General features: G+C 37.1%; 1 protein-coding gene across 1 annotated transcript; it reads left to right on the top strand.

Annotated features, from left to right (window-relative positions):
• The first annotated feature begins 665 nt into the window (after window positions 1–665).
• LOC117969051 (uncharacterized) lies at window positions 666–11,463 on the top strand. The gene is made up of 3 exons (XM_059016952.1): window positions 666–754; window positions 1,345–1,405; window positions 8,036–11,463. Exon 3 carries the CDS (start codon window positions 8,053–8,055, stop codon window positions 10,111–10,113), a length of 2,061 nt encoding a protein of 686 aa, XP_058872935.1. The 5' UTR covers window positions 666–754; window positions 1,345–1,405; window positions 8,036–8,052; the 3' UTR covers window positions 10,114–11,463.

The raw sequence follows: 11,463 nt of genomic DNA, 5'->3' as shown, positions 1-11,463 counted from the left end.
CTTTAAGAAATTGTTTCTTGTCATAAGAAATTACTGTTGGAATTAAGTTCAGTTTCTCACACCAAGAAAAATAAATATGTTCCTCTTGTGTAAATTGGCAGAAACAAGCCTTTGTTCTTTTTACAAGATTTTATTTTTAAAAAAAAACAAGAAGCTCAAGAAATTACTTTGTGTGTGTATATATATATATATATACTCTTGACCGGAGGGTTGTGGGTTCAATCCCCAGTGGGGGACACTGCTGTTATACCCTTGAGCAAGGTACTTTACCTAAATTGCTCCAGTAAAAACCCAACTGTATAAATGGGTAATTGTATGTAAAAATAATGTGATATCTGTATATTATTATTATTATTATTTATTTCTTAGCAGACTTACAATCGCAAGCAAATACAAATACATTCAAGTGTTACAATACAAGTCATACAATAAGAGCAAGAAATACAATAATTTTTGTATAATGTGAAATAATGTATAATGTGATATCTTGTAACAATTGTAAGTCGCCCTGGATAAGGGCGTCTGCTAAGAAATAAATAATAATAAATAATATATATATATATATATATATATATATATATATATATATATATATATATATATATATATATATATATATATATATAAGCTATTTCAAGAGTTGAGAAGGGCAGTTCGGTTTCTGATTGGCTACACTCCTTGATGTCGTCATAGGCACTGCTATATAACAGCACACCGTGCCTTAAGGTTTTCAGTTGAGACACTTTCTTGAAAGGTAAGTTGCTTTTTCTATCTTTGATCTCATCTTTAATTGAAAGTAGACGAATATGTACAATGTCTAAAAACATTGAATGCAAAAAACTTAAAATATTTGTATATACTGTATTTTTTTTTGTTTGTTTGTTTGTTTGTGTGTTTGTTTGTTTTTAATGTTTTTTAGAAGTCCTTCACAAATAGGCTGTTCAAGTTTGCTTATACTTGTCATGCAACAATAGTTACAAAATGTAACGTTAAATAGTATATGTGTTTAATATATAACATGCAAATAGCTGGGTTATAGTATTTGTGCACGTGTACCTGTATGTTCCATTCACAATATAATGCTTCGGTAACATTTAACACCAGAACTACTGAAGGTCCCCCGTATTAAAATTCTTAATGAAGTATTATTAGTGCACGTGACCCCCGCTCGAGTTGCAATTACATTATAAAACAAAAAACAGATAAGCATACTAAACCAAATCAATGCAAAATGCCGTTTATTAAAAATGTTTGAAATGTGGAATATAAAAAGCAACTAGTAGGTAACTTGTTATTTTTCTACATAATGTATTCATTTGTAGTCTCGTTGTTTATTCACTCCAGAAATACAGTAAACCCCGGAGAGTTTCGCAATTGAACAAGCAGAGTCGACATTCAAGCTAAGGTACAGTTGTTGAGTGATTTCAGTAAATTACATTCTGATAGAAACTTCTTAAACTGTTTGACTTTTATTTGCGACTTGCTTACTGCTGGAATGGAAAATGACATTACTCGAGTATTTACTTGAGATTCGTGTGCATTATTATTATCACTTTAATACGACTTTGTGTGCAATAAATCATAAACACACCTTACAGTTGCAGACATAAGGATTGACACCCTGTATTTGAAACAAGATAATAAATGTGTAATAAATATTTTGTGTTAGAAACAAACATCAATTATTATTTATTTCTTAGCCGACGCCCTTATCCAGGGCGACTTACAATTGTTACAAGATATCACATTATTTTTACATACAATTACCCATTTATACAGTTGGGTTTTTACTAGAGCAATCTAAGTAAAGTACTTTGCTCAAGGGTAGAGCAGCAGTATCCCCTAGCTGGGATTAAACCCACGACCCTCCAGTCAAGAGTCCAGAGCCCTAACCACTACTCCACACTGCTGCCCCATCAATTCCTCTGCTGCCTGTGTGGTTGGGGCTGAGAGAAGTTTAAGGGTCTCCTAATATTTCCCCCCTTTAAAACACATTATAGATCTGCTTTTATATTTGAAAAACTATATAAAATAGGTAGTAAAAGAAAAACAAGATAAATCAATGATTTAAAAGAATCAAGTGATTTAAATCAGTGATTTAACCCTAATAATAATAATAATAATAATAATAATAATAATAATACATTATTTTGTAAAAAAAAAACTACTGTACAATAGTAAATAATTTTACTATTGTTTGTATAAAGAAGTGATTTAGAGAAAAAATGTGCACAACAGGCAGTTCTTCTCCACACTGTAAGAAGTAAAGGCTCCAGTAAGAACCTTTCAGGGTTCCTGGGGCTGCCACTGTGGAGGAATCCTTTAAGGTGCTTCCAATAACCTTTTTACAGGGGTCCTACCTATTCTATTGCAGACTTTTTATTTGTCATGTAAGCTATGAAACATGTATTGAAAATTGCAGTTTATAAACAATGTTATAAACCACAATTTACTTGACCTGAAGTAGGGATGCAACGAATCCAGGATTTGGTTTTGGATTCGGCCCGAATACCAACTTTTTGAGCAGGGTTATCGTATATCTGCCCAGACGCACATCCATTTTAGTGTGTGCAGTTCTTATTTAAATAAAAGACACGAATCTGATATTGAACGTCACTGTTGTTTTTAACAAGAACATGATGTTTGATGAACTCTGTCGCAGCTACCAACTCCATATTACTGGAGGCGCACTCACTAAACACGTCATGCAGCTGCTGAATACAAACATTCCCTCGCATGCAACAGCACAGTCACATCACACTTTTCATGGAGTAAAATTATGCAGTACACCTGTAATATATAGTAACGTTAAACTGTTGTAGACTTTTGTGCTTTGTCTATCAAACGTGTTCTAGAGATCATACTGAGATAATAATAATAATAATAATAATAATAATAATAATAATAATAATAATAATAATCGGTGCACAGAAATGTATATATATTTTTGTAACTTTACAACTGTCAAATGTGCAATACGTTGTTGAACAATATGCTTTAGTAAATTAAATTACGTTATTGTAATGTGCCAATACAAGTTGATTTATTTGGGAACTGCTGTGTTTTATTAAAATTATTATTTATTATTATTATTTATTTCTTAGCAGACGCCCTTATCCAGGGCGACTTACAATCGTAAGCAAATACATTTCAAGTGTTACAATACAAGTAATACAATAAGAGCAAGAAATACAATAACTTTTGTTCAAGCAAAGTACAAGTGTGACAAACCACAATTCAATAATACAGCAGATAATAGTGATAGTTACATCAGGATATGATTAAATAGTGATAGTTACATCAGGATATGATTAAATACAAAATACTACAGGTTAAACACTTGGCAGATTACAGTATTCTGAAGTACAGGATTAAATGCAGTAAAATAGGGGGCAGATAAGAGCAAAATAAAGCACATTTAAATGAAGGGTGATAGTGTCCCAGGATACAAACAGAGGAGTTCTACAGGTGCTGTTTGAAGAGGAGAGTCTTAAGGAGGCGCCGGAATATGGTCAGGGACTGGGCAGTCCTGACATCTGTAGGAAGGTCATTCCACCACTGCGGAGCAAGGGTGGAGAAGGAGTGGGCTCTGGAGGCAGGGGAGCGTAGCAGAGGTAGAGCTAGTCTTCTAGTGCAGGCGGAGCGGAGAGGTCGAGTGGGGGTGTAGGGAGAGATGAGGGTCTGGAGGTAGCTGGGTGCAGTCTGGTCAAATATTTTTAAAACTGTTTCGTAGCCTATTTGATATGTGTCACGCACACGGTGCATTTAAATCAACGTGGGTTTTATTTCACTGGGATTCAGGTCACTCATCATAGTAATTTCTTCCTCATAGCTCTCAGATAGTGTTGTCAACAGGCTCCAGAACCTTGGGACACTAGGTTTTTTAACTCACCTCTCTAAACTGCAGTGTATTCGACGTGTGAGCAGTTAAGTTATTTAATTGTTTAATTTGGTGGCGATTCTATCCCGAGAGCCTCGTAACAATTAATCAAATTGCTTTATTTATTTTTTTATAAGGTGTGGTTGGGGCTGAGAGAAGTTTAAGGGTCTCCTAATATTCCCCCCTTTAAAACACATTATAGATCTGCTTTTATATTTGAAAAACTATATAAAATAGGTAGTAAAAGAAAAACAAGATAAATCAATGATTTAAAAGAATCAAGTGATTTAAATCAGTGATTTAACCCTAATAATAATAATAATAATAATAATAATAATAATAATAATAATAATAATACATTATTTTGTAAAAAAAAAATCTACTGTACAATAGTAAATAATTTTACTATTGTTTGTATAAAGAAGTGATTTAGAGAAAAAATGTGCACAACAGGCAGTTCTTCTCCACACTGTAAGAAGTAAAGGCTCCAGTGAGAACCTTTCAGGGTTCCTGGGGCTGCCACTGTGGAGGAATCCTTTAAGATGCTTCCAATAACCTTTTTACAGGGGTCCTACCTATTCTATTGCAGACTTTTTATTTGTCATGTAAGCTATGAAACATGTATTGAAAATTGCAGTTTATAAACAATGTTATAAACCACAATTTACTTGATCTGAAGTAGGGATGCAACGAATCCAGGATTTGGTTTTGGATTCGGCCCGAATACCAACTTTTTGAGCAGGGTTATCGTATATCTGCCCAGACGCACATCCATTTTAGTGTGTGCAGTTCTTATTTAAATAAAAGACACAAATCTGATATTGAACGTCACTGTTGTTTTTAACAAGAACATGATGTTTGATGAACTCTGTCGCAGCTACCAACTCCATATTACTGGAGGCGCACTCACTAAACACGTCATGCAGCTGCTGAATACAAACATTCCCTCGCATGCAACAGCACAGTCACATCACACTTTTCATTGAGTAAAATTATGCAGTACACCTGTAATATATAGTAACGTTAAACTGTTGTAGACTTTTGTGCTTTGTCTATCAAACGTGTTCTAGAGATCATACTGAGATAATAATAATAATAATAATAATAATAATAATAATAATAATAATAATAATAATAATAATAATAATCGGTGCACAGAAATGTATATATATTTTTGTAACTTTACAACTGTCAAATGTGCAATACGTTGTTGAACAATATGCTTTAGTAAATTAAATTACGTTATTGTAATGTGCCAATACAAGTTGATTTATTTGGGAACTGCTGTGTTTTATTAAAATTATTATTTATTATTATTATTTATTTCTTAGCAGACGCCCTTATCCAGGGCGACTTACAATCGTAAGCAAATACATTTCAAGTGTTACAATACAAGTAATACAATAAGAGCAAGAAATACAATAACTTTTGTTCAAGCAAAGTACAAGTGTGACAAACCACAATTCAATAATACAGCAGATAATAGTGATAGTTACATCAGGATATGATTAAATAGTGATAGTTACATCAGGATATGATTAAATACAAAATACTACAGGTTAAACACTTGGCAGATTACAGTATTCTGAAGTACAGGATTAAATGCAGTAAAATAGGGGGCAGATAAGAGCAAAATAAAGCACATTTAAATGAAGGGTGATAGTGTCCCAGGATACAAACAGAGGAGTTCTACAGGTGCTGTTTGAAGAGGTGAGTCTTAAGGAGGCGCCGGAATGTGGTCAGGGACTGGGCAGTCCTGACATCTGTAGGAAGGTCATTCCACCACTGCGGAGCAAGGGTGGAGAAGGAGCGGGCTCTGGAGGCAGGGGAGCGTAGCGGAGGTAGAGCTAGTCTTCTAGTGCAGGCGGAGCGGAGAGGTCGAGTGGGGGTGTAGGGAGAGATGAGGGTCTGGAGGTAGCTGGGTGCAGTCTGGTCAAATATTTTTAAAACTATTTCGTAGCCTATTTGATATGTGTCACACACACGGTGCATTTAAATCAACGTGGGTTTTATTTCACTGGGATTCAGGACACTCATTATAGTAATTTCTTCCTCACAGCTCTCAGATAGTGTTGTCAACAGGCTCCAGAACCTCGGGACACTAGGTTTTTTAACTCACCTCTCTAAACTGCAGTGTATTCGACGTGTGAGCAGTTAAGTTATTTAATTGTTCAATTTGGTGGCGATTCTATCCCGAGAGCCTTGTAACAATTAATCAAATTGCTTTGTTTATTTTTTTATACAGTAAACAATTTCTATCAAAATAGTGCAACACCATTATTATAGATAACTTTGCACTCTTTCATTTAACCTTGTGACAGCAGGTAAAGTTTTTATTTGTTTAATATGTCTTGCTTCACACGGTCCTGCCCAGTCAGAGACTCAGAAAGCCAATCAGCTGCTGTATAGGAATTATTGATGGAAACGATCCTCACAGGCAGGTGTGTGCTTTTGGTAACAATTAAGTAAAACAATTCAATTAATTTAGCGACAGTTTGCACAATTCACACTCACTTTACTGAATACGTTGCAGTTTAGAGGTGATTTACAAAACCTGACTTCCTTAAAGTGTCCCGAGATTCTGGAGCCCGTTGGCAACCCTACACTCAGATCAGACGACACAGGTTGAAATGTCATTAAAGAAAATACTGGGTTATGGCAAAGATGCAGCTCTCCTTTCTTGTAAAGGTAAACTGTTCTGTCTTTTGATGTTTCTGTTGTGGGGGAGGGGGCTAGTGGTAAATTGTGTACGTTTCTAACTGAAATCTTATTCAGGGATATATTTCCATTCGCGAATAAAAATACTATTAACTAAAAGGCTCAAAACTATAGATGTGTGTGTCCCTTGTTAGTAGCTGCCAGTCTGTTTTTCAGTCAACAGTTTCCTTCAGTTTTCTTGACAGATTCTGTAGATTTGGTGTTCGGTTCGGTATTCGGCTGAATCCCAAAAACTTGGATTCGGTGCATCCCTAATCTGAAGGATTCTAAAATGAGCCCTTTGCAGTATGTTATTAGACTGAGGAATGAGAGGTTCCCAAACAAACCCTTACTGAGAAAAAAAAGAATCGGCAATAGATCCCTATGGCTTCCTCAAGGAACCCTCAAAGAACCTGCACTTTTTAGAGTGCACTCCCAAACCACACCTAGATATATTTTGTACTTCCATGCATGTCCCCACTCTCTAAGGTTGATTGATTTCAAGGGAGTCAGCAGTGGGGAGATTGAGGGAAGTCAAGAGCAAGAGGCTTCAGTGCTGTGCAAAGGGGGGTTATTTTGATTGATTTTAACTTAAGTACTTACTCAGGATGTGCCCTATAGCCCGGAGGTCGCTGGTTCGAATCCGGGCTATGCCATCTCCACTCCAGGTGCACAATTGACCAAGCACCACCTGGGCGGTGAGGGCTCAAGTCGGCTGGGTAATTCCTGTCTCACCATGCACCAGCGACGCCTGTGGGTGGCCGAGCTCCTGTGAGCCAGATGTGCTGTCACTGGATCTAGTGCAGTCCTCAGACGCGATGGGTCTGGTTGGCTTCACTGTCGACTTGCTGTGTGAAAGAAAACAGGCGGCTTGACAGCACACGTTTCGGAGGACGCTTGAGTGCGCTTGTCCTTGCCTCTCCCGAATCACTGCGGGGGTTGCCGGGGGAAACAAGGTCTTAAAAACATTTAGATATTCCAAACTGGGAAGAAAATGGGGATAAAATAATTGGCAATTCCAAAAAAAGGATTACAGAACAGCTTAAAAATCCAATGCAGATTCAACTCTATCCCATCCGCAGCGCTGTGTTAAATGTAATGCTCTGAAATACATTGTCCGAAACTGTTCTACAGTAAGAAAATGTTAGCGCTAATCATGATTATTCATAATTATAATTTAGAATGTATTGATTTATATTTTCAAAGTTATCTTTACCTACACCTTTGAGATTTATAACAAATGCTCTTTTTTATTCTTTGTCAAATATTTGGAATTTGGTATTTTTCAACAGATATACAGGGTAAAAATAATTATTCTAAATGAAAATTATAACTAATTTGATCAAAAAATGTTAATGTTTTTTTTTAGACTTGCACAACTGGAAATTACTATTTGAGATGGATTTTTATTGCAGAGCTTTTGGGGTTTATACTAAATTGATCTGTTCTCTATTACAGAAATAAAAACTTCAAAAATGGATATTACAGTGAAAAATGCCGTTCTGAAGATTTCCAAGGCTGAAGCCGTGAGGAAAGAAACTGAACTGCTGATGAAACCTTACGCTAACTGGGAAGAATACCTGATGCCCGGTCCACTCTCTATAGCTATTTTAGGAGAGCTTATCTTTATTTCTTCCAATACAGATTTCTCTATAAATAAAAATCCGCCAAAGGGTGGGTTCAAGTACATCAAATACCCTGATTCGTTCCGAGCCTCTCTCATGCAGGTCAGCAATTCAGGGTGGATCGCCTTCAACGAGGCCCACAAGAACATGGACCAAATCCGACTCCACTCCAACAATGTACCAAGCTACATGAAAATGACAGTGAAGACACTTCTTCAAGACAATAATCAAATCGTCCAGGCGTTACTCCCAGGTCAACTTGAAAACATAAGAACAATCGCCGATGAGTGCACAAGGCTTGCAGAGTCAACAGAGAAGAAATTCACTGATGTTATTCTCCTCATCCAGGAAATATTAGAGGCCTGCTTGAACTCAAAGCAGTGTTACGAAGAAGACGTCAAGGAGGTCCAGTTGAAATTGGAGGAAGCAAAGTTGAAGAAAGAGTCGGCAGAGAAAGCCAAAGCAATGGCAGAAAAAAATTTTGGTAAGATGGACAAGCAACTGGATGAAGTCCATAAACAGTTCACATCAGCGATGGAGTCCATGCCCAATGGTTGGGAAATGATAGGCATGACCTTTGTGGAAGGATTGACAAATACGCTTAATGAAGCTGTGTCTGGTTTTTTGGCAGTATCTTCAGGACCTTCCAAAATGGTGTCTTTAGTAAAAGATTCTATTGGACAGAAGTCAGCAGAATCTAACCCCTTTGCAGCTAACAATGTTTATTCCAAATCAGGGCAACTCCTGAAACTGGCAGAGCAGATCAACAGCTTTGTGGACAAAGACAAGATCAAATGGAGTGAAGTGTATGACCAAAAGACAAGCTCTGCAAAATCCTCCTGGTTGAAGAAGCAGCTCCAAAACATTGAAAGTTCACTTAAAAGTGAAGAAAACTGTCAGGCTAAAGAGAAGTCATTAGTGGTTTGTAAGGATGCCATGTCTATCTGTGACCTCATGACAGAATTCGCACCCAAAAACAACTGTAAACCAGAACAGGAGAAGGATCTCATTACCAAGATCCAGAACCTGAAAGCACAGACTGAGCAGCTTGACTCCGAGAGCAAGGCTTTCACAAATTCTTCAAGCTTTTCTGCCACTCCACCACAAATGGCCCAAAACACACAAAGTGGTGGCAAAAAAAGTGCTGCCCAAATGGCAACAGACAACGCCCGTTTCCGTATAGAGCAAAGCCGAGCCCAGCTGGAGAAAGTCCAAGAGATGTACCAGAAAAGTATGGAAAACCTTGAGAAGAACAACAAGGAACTGTCAGAGATTCTGGTCACAATGAGACGCTGCGAGATTAAGGAAATTGACTTCAATACAGCTGTGAAGATGCTGGTGAAGGGCCTTGATGCAATGGGACGGGTGAAGGAGCAATGGGAAAAAATGGTCCGGTTCTTCCAGATGATCTCCAATTTAATCAACACCTGCCTCAACACGTCTCTGAAGAGGTTTATCTCTACTGCTGATAACATTCAAGGTATACAAGGCTATTCCTCCAACGCCTTTATAAAAGACATGATTTACACCCAGGCTTTCAATGCTTCTAACATTGCCAACCTGGTCTACATGATCTCAGGAACCTACACAGAGGTCTCCAGCAAGTATCTCATGGACCGAGTCAGCAGCCTTGGGAAGCTCATGGCCTTAGACCCCAAAAACCCCACCTTTGAAAGCGAGCGTGCAAATCTGGCAAATGACTGTGACTCTGCACAGAATGAAATCTATAAACTTGTGTTGAAGAAGAAAGAGGAGTTTGAAAGGGACTCAAAGAAGAGAGTTGATATGATTGATCAGGAGCTACTGGCAGTGTTGCCCCCAGCTTCGGATGAAGAGATTAAGAAAATCAAAGACAACGTCCAAACAGGGATGAAGGAGATCACTGCTGCAGAGGAGGATCAGTTTGGATAAAGAGGGTATTTTCAACTGTGCAAAATATAGACAAGCTTGGCATTCTAATTCACATGAATTAGTTTCCATTATACATCTTAGTTATACTTGACACATTAGTTATATAGCTTAGTTATAATTGTACTTTTTATTTTATGCCATGCATTCAGGTCTTCTTCACAACAGCAAATCATATATTCACTAAATGTTATATTTTGGGCAGCAGTGTGGAGTAGTGGTTAGGGCTCTGGACTCTTGAACGGAGGGTCGTGGGTTCAATCCCCAGTGGGGGACAGTGTTGCTGTACCCTTGAGCAAGGTACTTTACCTAGATTGCTCCAGTAAAAAAACAACTGTATAAATGGGTAATTGTATGGAAAAATAATGTGATATCTTGTAACAATTGTAAGTCGCCCTGGATAAGAGCGTCTGCTAAGAAATTAATAATAATAATAATTTTGGAATATAAATGTTATGTTTTATATATGAGACCATCTGGCTCTCCTAAGCTTGTCAAGTTCCCAGTTGCTGATTGATCTCAAAACTTTGTCAGTAGTAGTTTTAGGGTCTCCCTATCAACCTCTATTTAACCTCCCATCTCTGCAACTGCATCCAGCAAAACGCTCCAATAAAAAAATAATTTTGCGATTCCGAAAAATAAAGAAAAGAGGAATGTCTGCAACTAGGAGCACCACTGGAAAGGAGACTAGGCTGTCCAACCACATCAAGAAAAGTGACCGCTCTGCATTAAGAGGACGTCTGCCTACAGAATAGAGCCTGGACTTTGTAGCGAACCTTTGTTTGCCATCATATCCACTCTACAACTGAAATAGTATTTCTGAAATTTAACTAAAGAGATCAAAAGATTATCAACTGTACCCGGGTGGAAAACACAGTAAATGCACGTTAAAGATCAAAGTAAAAGGGTGTCGCCATTAGCTGTTTTTTATGATCAAAAGGGGTAAGGCTTGATAAAATGTATAAGTAATACAAAGACCTGATAGAGGATATAATAAGCTGTGGTGTTTTCTTCAAGAATAAATAAAGGTTGGGGGTATTAAATTGATTTGCCGTGGTTCCAATTAAGTAGGTATCATTTTTACAACCCATTGAGAGTCAAGTATGATTCTGTAATATGTTATCCTGCTGACTGGAATTCACTGAATTATATTCTGATGTTTATTGACTCATATTTACTCAAACTGCAATATTATAAGATGACTGATGAAAGCTGGTGTTTATATGCTGTTGGGATTGACACTAAAGGTTGAGTGTTTTACAGATTGATGTACTGATCTGTGCAGTTTTGATATTTCATTCTTTTATATCTGTGTAGTGTTCTAAAAACTGATTAAAAAATCCCTAAAAGATA

Source organism: Acipenser ruthenus, chromosome 54 (assembly GCF_902713425.1).
Source record: "Acipenser ruthenus chromosome 54, fAciRut3.2 maternal haplotype, whole genome shotgun sequence".
NCBI classification, from domain to species: Eukaryota; Metazoa; Chordata; class Actinopteri; order Acipenseriformes; family Acipenseridae; genus Acipenser; species Acipenser ruthenus.
This window is presented reverse-complemented; position numbering and strand designations above follow the sequence as displayed.

What these genes read in the sequence shown, in the direction of transcription:
- LOC117969051 (XM_059016952.1), top strand. Translation starts at nt 8,053, where the DNA reads ATGGATATTACAGTGAAAAATGCCGTTCTGAAGATTTCCAAGGCTGAA.